The sequence below is a fragment of the Lactuca virosa genome, chromosome 9, assembly GCF_052849685.1.
Source record: "Lactuca virosa cultivar CGN04683 chromosome 9, Lactuca_virosa_CGN04683_v6, whole genome shotgun sequence".
Classification (NCBI taxonomy): Eukaryota; Viridiplantae; Streptophyta; class Magnoliopsida; order Asterales; family Asteraceae; genus Lactuca; species Lactuca virosa.
Window position 1 is genome coordinate 38,880,585 of NC_136434.1, and position 15,336 is coordinate 38,895,920.

The 15,336-nt window shown below is 37.9% G+C and overlaps 1 protein-coding gene and 2 long non-coding RNA genes across 5 annotated transcripts; 2 read left to right on the plus strand and 1 right to left on the minus strand.

The window, feature by feature from the left end:
* The first annotated feature begins 214 nt into the window (after positions 1–214).
* LOC145135528 (uncharacterized) lies at positions 215–1,878 on the plus strand. 2 transcript variants are annotated; one of them, XR_013719873.1, is made up of 4 exons: positions 215–311; positions 527–602; positions 874–925; positions 1,527–1,878. It is a non-coding gene; the product is annotated as an uncharacterized LOC145135528 (long non-coding RNA). The 2 variants fall into 2 exon arrangements; XR_013719874.1 differs by lacking the exon at positions 215–311 and having other exon boundaries at positions 444–602.
* Positions 1,879–3,568: 1,690 nt separating this feature from the next.
* Positions 3,569–5,208, plus strand: LOC145136115 (uncharacterized). 2 transcript variants are annotated; one of them, XR_013720234.1, is made up of 3 exons: positions 3,569–4,009; positions 4,164–4,233; positions 4,807–5,208. It is a non-coding gene; the product is annotated as an uncharacterized LOC145136115 (long non-coding RNA). The 2 variants fall into 2 exon arrangements; XR_013720235.1 differs by lacking the exon at positions 4,807–5,208 and adding an exon at positions 4,282–4,796 and having other exon boundaries at positions 4,164–4,207.
* Positions 5,209–7,202: 1,994 nt separating this feature from the next.
* On the minus strand, positions 7,203–9,143 carry LOC145141246 (uncharacterized). The gene is made up of 3 exons (XM_079074552.1): positions 8,988–9,143; positions 8,031–8,079; positions 7,203–7,888 (listed from the first exon to the last, which is right to left on the minus strand). The coding sequence occupies exons 2-3, from the start codon at positions 8,060–8,062 to the stop codon at positions 7,438–7,440; spliced, it is 483 nt and encodes a 160-aa protein (XP_078930678.1). The 5' UTR covers positions 8,063–8,079; positions 8,988–9,143; the 3' UTR covers positions 7,203–7,437.
* Between the last annotated feature and the right edge of the window lie 6,193 nt (positions 9,144–15,336).

The window sequence follows — 15,336 nt, forward strand, 5'->3', positions numbered from 1 at the left end:
GAACCGATCACTAAACTAAACTGAACATGTTTTTATTTTATAAGTTTCAATGTTTTTCTTGGTTCTAAAAGGTTTATGCACACTCTTCATCATTATGTGCATACTAAAAATCTGAGAAATATTTGAAGTAAATACTATATTCATAAACAAACACACATGTTGTTTAACTACTGGAGGCAAAATGGGTAGGATGGACAAACTGGATAACATGTGCTTGTTCACAACGAGTTACTTTGTCGGGTTGATCCGCAATTGGTGAATTACCCAAACAATGTCGGTTTTCAATTCGGACTCCTATGTTACCCGTAGAGGTGAGGACTGACAACTTCTTTTATCCAAAAGTCTTGATAGGTTAATATTCATGAGTTTCATATATAAAAACCTTTATGTAGGTCCTGATTTGAAGGTCATAAATAATTAAACTCAAACTAACCTGAATTTTCAAGAAAATTAAAATCAAAAGATACTAAAAAGCTATGCATGAATTAGCCCTTTGGATGCTGATTTCTAAAACTTCTCTGTGTAGGTTTGAGATTAATGGCCAAGGATGTGAAGGTTCAATGGAAGACGTAATTCCAGCCTCCCCAAAACTTGGATGAATGGTGAGTTTTTTTTTTTATGCCTTCATTTTTCTTATGTATGTGTTCTAGATATGGCTGTGGATCTACTTGTTTTGAGAATTTTTTTTATTGTTTTATTTTTTTACAATTGCTATGTAGCTATATATGGGGTTTGAAAAACTTATTGAATACAATCATGCAAAACAACGTTTAGTTGTGAAGAAATTATTAGGTGCGATCCTCAATAAATGATAAATCCTATCTAAACTAATCTTTTGTTTTGGTTTTTCTTTTGTTTTCTCTTCTCACCCAGGCACGGAAGCATATTTTGATCCCCTTGGAAGAGTCACATTAGTATACACAAGGTATAATTTTTTTTCCAGTGATTCCTTAACCTGCTTGGTTATAAATATTTTTAATTATGTACCTATTATGCTTTCTACAATTTTAGTTCTTATTACTTATTATCTTTTCTTAAAAAAATAATTTCTTATGGGTTTGTGTAGATTCCGATTTTGAATATTAATATATGGTAATTTTGGCATGCATATGAACTGTTTGAAAAAATGCCTAAAGTAAAAGATAAAGTAATAGCATGGAAAAAAATGAAAAAAAAAAAATCTGATGGCTGTTTCAGTATAGAGTCCACCAAGTAGGCATCTAGATGATTATAAAGGCTTGGAAGAAATCTGATTCGTGTTCTGACTTCTGATACTTTGAAACTGTCATTTTTTTTTCCTTTTAACATGCATCAAGGGTCTGGGGATGAAGAGTGAGCAAACACATGCTCTTATGTCTATCGATTTTAGGATTCTTTTTATTTGAGTTCTAACGGATTTTTTTTTATTCATTTTGAGCTGATTTGCAGCCTAAACTACCAACATCAAACTTGCAAGAAAGTTGAATCTAATTAAAAAAAATCAAAGCTCTTCATTTTCAAGTAATATTATATGTTTCCTTTTGCAGGGAACAAACAGTTATTAAGCTAAAGGAGCAACTGAATGAATTAGCCATGAAGGGTAAACGAATACATCTAAGTTTTAATAAACAAAGCATAGGTAGTGTTTGGTATGATGTAATCGAGGATCGGATGGAATGGTTCATTCCATTGAATGTTCTGAATTACCCATTCGCCTCCTGTTGATGCCATTGATGACGTATCTATACAACATATACCACCAAGTTAAACCAACTATGTTGCGATATTCCATTAAACATTTTTTTTCTCATATATTAAAGTTTTTTTCCTATTTACATAATGATGTAAAGGAAGCATTATATCACGTGTTGATAGGACCAATCCATCATCATATTCATGTAGTCGATTATTTAACTTCAGTGTAATGTCATGAATCAAACATTTTCCTTATTTTTTTTTTACATAGGATAGGCTAATTTACTAATTTAACATGTTCTTTACAGGAAATTCATGAACAATTATATTTTACTATCGCATCACATATTCTCTTTCATGAAGTTTTGCATTTATTTGAGTTTATGAATATCTGTACGATTTTGATTTGGGTTCTTTTTTGGAATATTTAGGAGTTGCTTTATTAGTAAAGTCAAATTTATGCTCAAGAGGATAACATGAATCAACTACTATCTCTAAATTTAGAAACTGGTGTCACGAATGTAGAATCAGAAAAGAGAACAATATGGAAAATGTATATGATAACAGTTATGATGAGACCAGGCACAAAGTTCTTGAAATTCAAGTGCATGAAGGCTTCAAAAATATACTTCTTTCAAAATATGCTTGGCAGCACAAGCAAAGAAGTTAATAAAGACTCGATTGGCCAGAGTATATTAAATTCACTCGGTAATCTTTCTCCCCCCCCCCCCCCCCCCCCCCCCCCCCCTTCTTCCTTGGTCTTCTATAAATGAAATTAATATGTATCTCTTAGATTTCGTCCAAATTCAGGGCATATTTGTAAAAAAGCTAAAAAGTTCATATTTCCATGACTTTCGTTCTCATACCCCTTCCGTACAAACAAAAAGAGCATCAATCTCATAATTTCATGACTTTTCAATTTTAATTAAGGAAAGTGTAAATGCTCTAAGTTTCTTTTAAATTTAATTAGGAAAAGTGTAAATGCTATAAATTTCTTCATATAGTGACCTATCTGCAAATCTACCAAGGAAACGATTACCACTTCAAAGTATTGCTATTTAAATGGAAAAAAACCCATTTGAAGAAGATTATTAGTCGCATCAATATTTGACTATTCTAATTATGAAATAAAGATAAATTTGGGGGTTATTTTTGTTCATCTGCTATTTGAGGTAGTTAATTTTAGTACTAAGTTCATTAAGTCTAACATTGTTTCCTTTACACTTGCAGTTGGAGACCAGTGTTGTATTTTAGGAAAAATAAATGATTATTCCTCAGTTTGGTCGTGTAATCTTTTTTGAACTTCAACATGTAATTGTAATACTTTAGTTATCAGTAGGTGAAAAGGTGAAATCATGATTGTGAGGGAGGTTTTACAAGAGACATTTGCTTTAGGCTGAAAGTTGATGATGATGTTGTATGCATTGTGAGAATATATGTTGATATTAATATACGTTTGAAGATGTTAGAAGTAAGGACTATCAGTTGCTTTTTGGGATAAAATATATGCTTTGATGTCGTGTTTTCCCTCAAACCAATAAAAACTAGCTTATTAATAAACTCTTTAGGGTCGTGATTATCACGGCCCTTATTATGTTTCCTAGTATATATCTATATACCTTAAAAAACATTTAGCTATTTTAGGACAAAAAAGTCTTAAATTTAAGTAGTACAAAACATGAAGCATGAATTACAAATGTTTTATGCATTTTTATCCCTTAAATGTCTCATATCATAGGAACTGTTAATTGGTCTATGTGCAAATGAATCGGTCAAAGTAAAACTATATTCCCTTATTTGGTCAACAGTGAAAAAGTCAAGGGAGTGAGTTGAGTTCTTATCCAGCCGTGATTTAATAGATTGATAATTAATACCTCAATACCAAACACCCCTTAATCTCGGCCATATCTCCTTTATATTGGAACCCTCTCCTCCTATATTTTACGATGTTTTGCTCCTCCAATTTCATCAGCCTCCCATCCACAACCGGGTTGACCAGAAATCTTCACCATCACAACAACTCACGCCATCTCCAACCTCTGTCAACCACCACCGCCTGAAAACCACATCACCGAGAACCACCAATCACCAAATTGTCGCCCTTATTCCCCAAACACCACCATCAGTCAAGAACAACCACTGCCACCATCGAGCTTTAGCTGCCATCAACAAAGACAACCACCAGACACCCCTTTCCAACTGTCAACCAACCTTGCACCACCACCTCTGTGAACTCCTACCATCGAATTTCCGATTTCATGTTTGATCTGGCGTTTTGACTGTCAAAACTCACTTTGGCAACTCACCTTGGCAACCCGCATAAATGGCTTTACTGGTACACCATCTCTACTCGCTTTTTATTATTCTTATGTTCTCTTCTGATTCATAAAGCCCTAATTGAAACTCTATCAGTAATTTGAAAATCGAACAATAAATTGGAACACAATTGGATTTATTCATATGATGGACTGATGCTTGGCTTATGACAGGGGAAAAGTGCATTCTTCACACAACATCGATGGCACAAGGAATGGTAATTTTGCCACAGTTTCATATGGGGTATTACTATTGGATCCCATGTTTTTTTAACATTTCTACTCATCTCAGATTCTGGATATCAAGAAGAAATCAATCAAGTTCAGATTAGGAAAAAAAATAAGTGTGAGGAAACAGAAAAAATGGTGAATATGGCCCAGTTTGCGGATGATTTGTTCACACCTCCAATTTGAACAAATAGATTTCATGAAAAAAAGAACTTTATAGATCCTTTCTTGCTCCTGTATTTGGGTGAATCGTATTCACTGGTTGAATCATCCAAATCTAGGTTGTATCTTTTAAATTATTTACAATTAGTTCACACCTCCAATTTGAACAGATAGACTTCATGAAAAAAAGAACTCTATAGATCCCTTCTTGCTCCTGTATTTGGGTGAATCGTATTCCCTGGTTGAATCATCCAAATTAGGTTGTATCTTTTAAATTATTTACAGTTAGGATTTTATCTATCAAAGATACACATAATTTACTTAGATTATTATTGTTTTATTTTGTGAAATTGAATATGATTTTTTTGTGTATTTGATTGTTTACGTGAAACAAAATAAACATATTGTTTTTTTTGTTCATTTCTAGGATGAAATCATATGAAGACAACAGTTTTGGTCAAAGAATACAGTCTCCATCCTCATGAATTCTTCTGTGAACCTACTCATTCGAAGGTCAAATTAAACTATTATATATCGTTTTTTTTTTCACATGTCTGAGATTGCTCTTTTTCTTGAGGGAAATGAAATTAATGATGTAATTAATTCACTTAGCTATTCACTTGGATCCCATATTGTTAAGGAAACCGGTTATAGACACTGGTGTAGAAGTGTGTGATAAAGCCACTTCAAAATGGAATGGTTCCCTGCCATACCACTCATCCTGGTCACCAGGTTGCCCGTCGTACTGATATGTCAATTGATATTGTAAAAGAACTCCATTTATGTCATCTCGACCACCATTGTGTAAATAAGTTTGTTTCAACTTTCATATTCACATATTCATATTTGTCCAATAAATTTTTTTAGGGGTATTTTGGTCCTTTTCTGATGTTTGATGGTTGAAAGACATGGCAAAATTATAATTTCTGATGGCATTTTGGTTTTTTTTCTATAATTGCAACAATGTTCATTTGAATTTTTATAGCTCTTGGTATGATGTTTTGAAGTTTTCGAGTAATAATAAGAATAAAGGGCAATATGGTCCTTTTCTGGTTACTGTCAAATATAACATCAAATCTAACAGGTGGTTCAAAGTCTGTTTGAAATTTCAAGTTTTTTGGTAGGCATGAGGGAAAGAAGGGTATAGTGTGATGTTTTGAAGTTTTGGTGTGATTACTCAAGCAAAGGACATTATGGTCTTTTTTATTCATTGTTATTTACGCCCAACTTTTTCAAATTAACATGAACATTCGAGATTAGGGCAGGCAGGGGAAAAGAAGTTGGTCTGATGCTTTAAAGTTTTGGTGCAATAAAAATCTTAAGGGTCGTTTTGGTCTTTCTCTAGAAAATTTCCTGGAAATTGGAATTTTTTGAAGAAGGTTTTTTGAGTTGAATTGTACCATGTGCTTACTCCTTTTGTAGTTGGGCCTTATCCTCCACTCACCTACCTAGGTATATTCCATATTCGTGAAGAGAGTAGTTAGGTTTCTTTGATGTTCGCTTAGTCCTTGAATGCTCAGTTGAGGTTTTCGCCACTGTTTTGATAAAATAAGTGTTTGGAGGATATGGAAGGTGAATACATGCTAATGAATGGTTATTTACTCTTTGATCCTCTTAGTTTAACACTACTAATTTTGCATCTTATAAACATCGTTAGAGGATACCACATGTGAATATTTGTGGGTCGGTCTTTTAGTGGTTATTATTTCTCTCAATTCCCACCTCTTCTGTTTCATGTAACAATATAAGTTTCCTACATCCTTTATCTTTTATTTTTTGCGTATATTTGTCATAGCTAACCAATTACAAACCTCATTAAATCAACCAAATTTTATATTATCAGTTATTAAAAATATTTTTGTGGACTTTTATAGAATTTTTGTTTTATGAGAAAAGTGTTTTTGGTATGGATAGAGGCATGCTATATTGTATGGATACACATAAGCAATAAAGATTATACAAGTCTCATATCATTCAAAAGACGTATATAAAAATATATAAGAAGCAAATAAGTTCATATTTCAACCATCATCATTGAAAGAAAAGTATTTGCCGCAATGTACTTTTCTTTTTAACTTAAGAAAAGTTCTTTTTACCCAAAATAACAAGATACATATATTTTTAAATAAAAAAAACATATTTATATTCGTCGTCCAAAAAATCTTCGGTGAACGGAAAGTTTTTTATTGCACCACAATATGTTTTTTTGTAATATGTCATGTTTTTCGAAAGAAACAATTCCCCAAAATAAAACTATTTACCGTCCACCAAAAGAAAACTAATTGCCGAAATCAAAATATTCACCCAAATCGACAAAACAATCACATGGTTTCACACAACTTGTTTAATTTTTAACTAAGACAACATTATAATTTTGTTTTAAACCCCAAATAATCTACCTAAATGGATTAATTTCTAAGTTACAAGTTATAATCAACAAAAGCAAATTACATTTCACTGTTAGGTTTGCCTTTTTATTACCTTCGTGTCAAAGTTGGGTGCCAAATCTTAAATGTTTCCGAACAGAAATAATTATTGAAATAAACTATTCACACCCGTCGGTTGGCGCGGGTAAACAGCTAGTATATATATATATATATATATATATATATATATATATGAATTGAAAATCTAAAATTATGTTGAAGTAATTTGAAATGAGATTATCATAAAATCATAAAGTTATATATTACCATTGAAATTTGAACCGAGATAATTGATATATTTTCATTTAGATAATTTGTGTATTTGACTGATCGACCTCTTGGTTCGGTTATTAGATAATCATTACTATTAATTAATGTATTTTGGCATCTGTTGGTGTGTTGTGAATAAATTCTAATTTTTGCATTAAATCTGTTTTTTACAATACCATCGGCCCTTAAAATGTCCCTAGTATACATATAGAGTTGCTTAATCCAACTATTTTCTAGCAAACAACCGATAGGGATTTTAATTTTCCTTAAATTCCAATACATGCAATTCCATTTCCTTAGATAAATAAATTTGATAGCCAACACAAGGAAACTTATGGATTTTTCCTTGGCTATAAAACAATCTATGGAGAAAGGAATTTATCCATAAACAACACCTTCATCTCTGCCCACCAAATGGGATCATTTTTATAGACTTTCTCGTTTAGCTTTTGAATATCTTGCCACCATTTGAAAGCCTCTCCTTCCTGTGGCAATGTGCTGACTACAAGTTCTACTTGTTCTGGCTGTGCAACACAATGATACTCAAAATACAATTCTAGTTCCTTTACCCATTTGCAAAAGACATCAAGATTAAACTTCTCAGGGAATGTTGGTAGACCAATGTTTGTGTTGTAATGAGATGGCTTCTCCTCTGTAGGAATCTCAACCACATTATCTTGCATTGGTGCATATTTATTCACCTCCACCTCGATATGTTTTAAGCGAGTGCCCAGATCTTCAAGCTTGTTTACCATGGGCCCAATACACCTATTTATATCGTTGGCCAACGTATTCAAAGAAAAAAAATCTACACTGAAAAATATAAACAAGTAGAATCCAAATTAAAAATTAGTTGATAACAAATATTAAATCCAAATTAATGCAAACTTATTATTCTCTAATGTCCATATTTTTAAATTTATGTCATTCAAAAATAATAAAATTTTCTAGAAACCTGGAGCCATGGTGTCCTTGATCTTGATCCATGTCTTGTGGCTCGTTCCCTGAATCAAAAAATTTAAAGTCAGTATAAAGGTTTATTTTTGTCAACACCATATTCTAATCTTGGAATAAAGTTTAATCAAACTCATCCTAATAAAACCTTAATCTTCCAACCAAAGGAGTTACACCTTAATTCTTTCAAGATTTCCAATCGATTAATGGATATTTTTTTAATTATATTAATTTTGATGATCAAATTGTAGAGAGTGTTCCAAAGAGAAAGATATTTAGAAGAAACTTTTGCAACACAAACTAGCAAAAGCATACAATAATAAGAGTTCAAAAAGCAAAGCCCAAAACCAATTCAACTGCCTTGTGATATACATATGCATAATTAAATCACCAAATCCCACAATCATTGTTAATTATTAATAGATGCAGACAAAATACATATTACATAAGTCTTTATGTAAGAAAACTAATGTGTTCATCCTCATATTCCTACATAATCATAGCAGCAAACATGTACAAAAGTCAAAGGTACACAATGAGCTAAATAAAACCAATCAAGAGAGTTAAACAATACCAAACATACAGCAGATCCATGAATCACGCACATAAAACCATGGAAAACAAATTTTACATTAATATTCGACTTTTCTTGTCCCCCTTCAAACAAAGCCAAACTAAGATGAAAATGAAACAACTTTGTAAATGCATTTTATCCGATAGTCAACAGCTCCTCCAATTAGGAATAGAAAAAACTAATTTTTCGATCAATTTGAAACTTTTTTACGCCTAAATTTGATGCAAAATAAATAAACTTAATTTCTTCAGAGTCGATGAACCATGGAAACTTATATCAGAATGAAAAAGAAACACAGAAAACAAACCCTAGAATATAACTAAACAAAACCATTGCCCTCGAATCGGGATCGGGATCAGTATCAGAAGTAATGAAATTGATTACCGTTATTACGTGAAGCAATCGTCCCCTGATTTGCCGGCTTCTCCTCCGCTCTACGCTTTACCGGAACCCTAAGGTGGAGATGGATCAATTTTTATAGGCGTAACATCAAACCCTAAACTTATCCCCTGGGCCGTGGCCCATTGAACTGTGAAACAAATACCCAATCGACCAATAGCATAACTTCGACTTTGGCTCTTTTATTTGAGCCGGATGTGAGTTTATATAATTTTTTCTTGATTCTAAATAAATTCTTTGATAAAATATTAATAACAATAACAATAATAATAATAATAATAATAATAATAATAAGCACTTAATCACTTCAGTCCTTGCTCCAACTCTCCAGTCTGATTCTCACAGATGATTTAATACTTAAAGTTTGCAACTTTACTTACATACATGGCTTAATGGGACTTTAGAACTTAAAAGAGCCTAATGAAAGATCTTAACACATGCATGAGTCCAACTAAACCATAATGATCACATTTTTATGCCTTTGGGACACCCAAAACATCCAGATCCACAATAACAACTTCTGAAACAACTAGAACTCACAAGAACCACCCAAAAAGGCTAAAATGACTAAGAACAAACCCAAAAGAAGATCTATGAAATGAGAAGACAAGATCATAGCTTTTTACCTCCAATAGATTGCAAAAGATGAGAACTTTCTGGATCTACAAGCTCCCTTCAGGAAATGAGTCATCAACTTTCTTCTAATCTTACACAAATCACCATAAACACTCATTTCCAAGGTCTAAAATCTTACTCAAGGCACTCTAGGTTTTCATGAACGTCAAAAGAGGTGGTGGCTGACTTAAAATGACCAAAGGGGTGGTATAATGTTGCTTATATAGGGTAGGAACCCCGAAATTAGGGTTTTGCTCTGAATGGGGTACGCCCCGCATACCCCTTAGTACGCCCGGCGTACACACAAACCACTTGCAACCCACATTGCCTTATACGTTGGGCGTACCCAACCAAACACGCGTATGCACCCTCGTATGCATGGGGCTGATCTGCCAAATATTTCCATTAGGGGCCACACTTGCCAATATCTTCAAAATGCCATAACTCCCTCATCCTAAGTCCGTTTCTAACGAACCTTATATCCACGTAAAGGTGGCGAGAATCCCTACGCTCCTAACAACATACCCACGTCATAAAACCTCCCAAACAAAACCTGAAATCTATAAAAGACCGAGATATCAATTTACAATTATACCCTTGGTGCCGTAGACCCGTCCTACTAGAGGAAACTCACCTCGAAAGGTAGCTGTGAATCTTGTGTGAGGAATCTCTAACCGCTGCTCCAACGACTCCCCGACTATCAATACACAATAACACTTAATCAAAATCTAATAATCCTTCTTAGGGTAAAATGACCATTTTACCCCTAGTCAAAGTCAACGTCCTGAGTTTACTCGACTCGCCGAGTTGGCTTATCAACTCGCCGAGTCCTATAGCTCATAAATCTTGAAATTGCGATCCAACTCGTCGAGTCATCCCCCTGACTCGTCGAGTTCCCCAGCCAGTCATAGTCGCGATTTAGCGAATCAACTCGTCGAGTCCTAACATAATTAAAACAGGACAACTCGTCTCAACTTATCGAGTTCACCTAAGGACTCGACGAGTTACTCTGTCTGTTTGGGCCATCTTAAAGGTTTAAGCCCCTACACTTCGAATCTAAGCTTCATACTTCTTATATACTTTGGAAATGTCCTTTTAAGGGTAAAGTTTCCAACTTTACCCGTTAATACCTCCTCTTAATGAGTTTAGCTCAAATCCTAATTCCTTGGGACCTAGATCTTGGTCCCCAAGTCATCCATACTCCAAACTACAACTTACAAACATGGATCTAGGTCCCTAACACTACTTGAATACGTAAAGTTCCTTCCTTTTTCTACATGCATGGCCTTTTTGGGGCTTAAAGGCGAAAAAGGCACCCCATAGCTTGTATGGGAGCTCTTATGGCATAAAGTTTACACCTTTAAGCCATAATAGCCCTTAAGTGTAGCACCTGGTTCTTGGTACGTATTCTTTTATTTAAATTTTTGAGTATTTTGCATTCTGGCCTTGGACTCGGCGAGTCAAAGGCTCGACTCGCCGAGTAGAAGCGGGAAGGGGCACGGGGTTTAAGTTGTGGACTCGCCGAGTCGGGTCCCGGACTCGGCGAGTAGCCGTTGTCTGGACAAAAACCCTAATCCAGGGGCTTACACCCTATTTAAACACTCTAACTCGGCCTCCCTTGTCCCTAACACTTCCAGAAGAGCTGTAGAGCGAAACCCTAGCCCCCATATTGTTCTTGTGAGTGATTTTGGCATTGTGAAGGAAGTTTGGAGCTTAGAAGAAGAAGGAGAAGGTTGAAGAGTGCAAGGAGGGGAAGTAGATCCGAAATCTACACTGTGGGAAGCTTCCATTAAGGTAGAAAAGTTCCTACCTTGATCACTAGTTCATTAGATTCCCTTTTTGTCCCAAATTTGTGGTTTTCAAGCCCTAAAACCTCAAACTCCATGTGTTTATGCTCCATGTTCTGAAAGGACTTCAGATCTGGACCTTATGGACATCTTAGAAGTGTAAAGTCTCTGTGGTTGAAGTTATTGAGGTCCCTATTGAGTGTTTGACCTCATAAAGAGCTTGGATTTGCCTTTTGGAGCTCATAGGGCCATGCATGCACGTAAAGTTTGCAACTTTACGTGATAAGCATGCCCTAGGAGCTTAGATCTATGGTTTGGAACTGTTGCATGCCTAAGAATTGGTCTGTTTGGAAGGAGGGTTGAAGGGACTCGGCGAGTGCCAAAGTGCACTCGGCGAGTTATATGAAGATGGTCTTAGACTCGACGAGTTGGATGAACCACTCGGCGAGTCCTATGAAGATTGCCTGGGACTCGACGAGTTGTTCTTCCAACTTGGCGAGTCATATGAACAGTTACTGAGTTAAGAGGGGTTTAAGTGTAGAAGGTCCAACCCTTCGTAACTGCTCGCGGAATTAGCAATTTATCGAGTAGCAAAAGTCCCAGAAACCCAAATCCTCAAGATGGATGATCTGGTGAGGATTTGGAAGCGAGTAGGAGATCTGCTCGTAGGGACTCGGCGAGTTGTTCTCGGACTCGGCGAGTCGGATCGCGAGCCGGTCTAATCGTCCCGAAGTAGTGAGTTAGGGTGACTCAGTGAGTAGGAAAAAGGGACTTGAGGAGTTAGTACGGGAATAGTGGGAGAGGGACTCGGCGAGTCTGTGCCAGGACTCGGCGAGTCCAGTCAACTGGAAGTTGACTTTGACCAAGGAGTTGACCTTGGACCAGGGGCAGGTCAGTCATTTGACCTAAGGGTATTTATGAGTGACTAATCGATGTTTATGGATTTATAGCCGGAGGATTACCGGTGCAGCAGTCAGACGTCTAGCGAGCAGACTTCCAGAAGCTACTTTTCGAGGTGAGTTACCTTCCAGTAGCGGTGGGTCTACGGCCACAATGCCGGCCCACCAGTAGGAGTTGTATGTTGGATGATTGTCTTTGTGATATCACCTAGGTTTGCTACTACCTGATATGTTATGTGATAGTATGATATGATGTTATATGCTAGTAGCAGTAGGGGAGATAGTCCCCAGGATTTCCGGTCGATAGGGCCGAAAGGGGTAGTCATACCCAGTCATGTTAGACAGATTATGGTTATGTGATATATGTTATGTGGTAGTAGTAGAGGGGTGAAATAGTCCCCAGTATCCGGTCGAAAGGACTGAAGGGGAGGCCAGCACCCAGATATGCTAGGCAGTATCCAGTCGAAAGGACCGAAGGGGAGGCCAGCACCCAGATATGATGGGCAGTATCCGGTCGAAAGGACCGAAGGGGTAGGTCGGGCACCCAGATATGCCTGACAGTATCTGTATGTTATGTGATTGTATGGTATGTGGTACGATGGGGGAACTCACTAAGCTTCGTGCTTACAGTTTACATTTTTGTTTCAGGTACCTCTTCAGCGAAGGGGAAGGAGCTGGCGCGGTAGCGGCACATCATACACACACACTGGTTTTCCGCACTATGAGATGTTCTGGGATTGTACTCTGACATTATTATTATTATTTTATGATTTGGTTTCAGACATAAGATATATTTTATGAGATGATATGATCAAATGATGTTTTACTACAAATGTTTTGCAAACCATTTATTTTAAACGAAATTTTTGGGTCGTTACAAGTTGGTATCAGAGCCCTGGTTTGAGGGATTCGGACACACCTTCAGGGTGTCTGGACTCAAATCGAGGGATTAAAAGAGTTTTATAAATAAATGATTTTCTAAAGGCTAAGTAAAAGAGTTTCGAGAAAGAACAAAGTGTGTGATGTGCGCGACCGGCCGAGCTTAAGTAAGTTTTCCCCAAAGTACCCATACAAGTTTATGTTATAATTATCAGTTTCAGTTTCAGTAGAACAGCATGCTAGAATAGGACTAAGGATCTAGGAATAATGCCTTATGTGCCTGCTTTAAGTGTTCCAGCTTCATGAGAATTGCATGCTAGTACTAAGTAGATAGTAGTAGGGTAGCCTGTTTAGGTTATGCCCGATAGTATGAGCTTAGCATTGTATGCTAGTACAGATCAGTCAGTATGATAGCCAGAGTAGTATATACTTGATTATGTGTACTCAATGCCCGAATGCTGCTTGCTATGTGCTTTTAGGAGTTCTAGTTGTCTTTCACTAACTAGTAAACGAATATGTTAAGTTACATATTGCAAGGACTAAATAATTTCAGAAGGTTGGGTCTAGCCCTATTTCGCAGCTCTTGTTTGAGTCCAACCGTTGTAGGGTGGGACCTCTCATTCGAAGAATTATCTAGTCTGAGTAATATGTAATAGTATTCGCGAGCTAGTTAGGGGAAGGAAGCAGGGACTTCTTATGCAGCTGATGGCAGAGAGTGGGATGGCGATTACCTAGGGCAAGCCTAGGACGAGAGTAGCATGAGATCAGCAGTAGTAGTAGAAGGGACTTGGTGGAGTCGAGGCTGTTCTTAAGGAAAGTACGGATAGATGTGGAAGGTAGTATGGGACCCGTACTACTGAAAGCAGAGGATCCGTACTTGAATTGAGAAAGGTTGAGGCGAGACCAGGAACCTTGCAGTAGATGTAATCCCTCTAAGGTGTGTCAGTACCACTATCAGTTGTCGCTATGTATTGCAGAATGGTGGTACTACGTTCGAGGCCAGCAGTTGGCAGTTCGGGAGAGGGATCGGGTTCGGGTTCAGGTTCCGAACCAGTGGATGAGAGGCTACGCGAGTTCATCGCGTCAGAGATCACCAGAGGCATCCTTGAGTCGACCCCCATCATCTTCGGGTCGATCAAGGAAGGGATAGTTGAGCTGATGGAGGACCGCCTCAGGGCGTTCAGGAGTGACATGGCATCTGGCCAGTCAGGATCTCGCACACTGTCCTTTAAGGACTTCAGGGGCAGTGGTGCGCCAGATTTCCATGGGGCGAAGGACCCCATTGCTGCCAGACGATGGATTGCAGACATTGAGTCTGCACAGCTGACCAGCTTCTGCCCTGAGGGGTCGAAGGTACGATTTGCAGCAGGGTGTCTGAGGGACCGGGCTAGGGATTGGTGGGAGTCGGTTGGTGACTCTCTGGGAGCCTCGGCTGTTGAGGCTATGACATGGTCAGACTTTGTGACACGGTTCAGAGTGGAGTTCGCACCTACAGTGGAGCTCCAACAGTTAGCCAGGGAGTTCTTGGATATGAGGCAGACCACGGAGACTGTGGCGGAGATCACCGCCAAGTTCTGGGAGAGGGCGTTACTGGTGCCCCAGTATGCGGGCGACGAGGACATGAGGAGGACCCGCTATCATGATATGCTACGAGCTGACATTCGTGAGCATGTTAGCTTTTCAGCTTGTCCTACTCTGGATTCCATGATTGCCAGGGCAAGGGAGAGGGAGATTGATCTGGAGCATATCTGGAAGAGGAAGGCAGAAGAGGGGCAGGTTACGGGGGCTTCGGGGAAGAAGCCCAAGGGATCAGATGTTGGGCCGAAAGGCCAACAGAGCCGAGGCCGCTGTAGGAAATGCGGCAAGGCGCATGAGGGGGCATGTAGAGTGGGATCGCCGGGCTGCTACAAGTGCGGCAAGATGGGGCACTTCAGCAGGGATTGTACCGCCCCTGCACCTGTGTTACAGACGTCAGAGTTGCTGTGTTTCCACTGCAACCAGAGGGGCCACAAGAAGGCCAATTGCCCCCAGTTGACAGCAGCAGCGCCAGTGAGGGCGCCAGCTCCAGCGACCCTGCGGATTACCGATGGCCGGCAGGGCAAGGCAGAGGCTCCAGTGGTGAGGAGTCGGGTATTTCAGCTGACTACCGAGGAG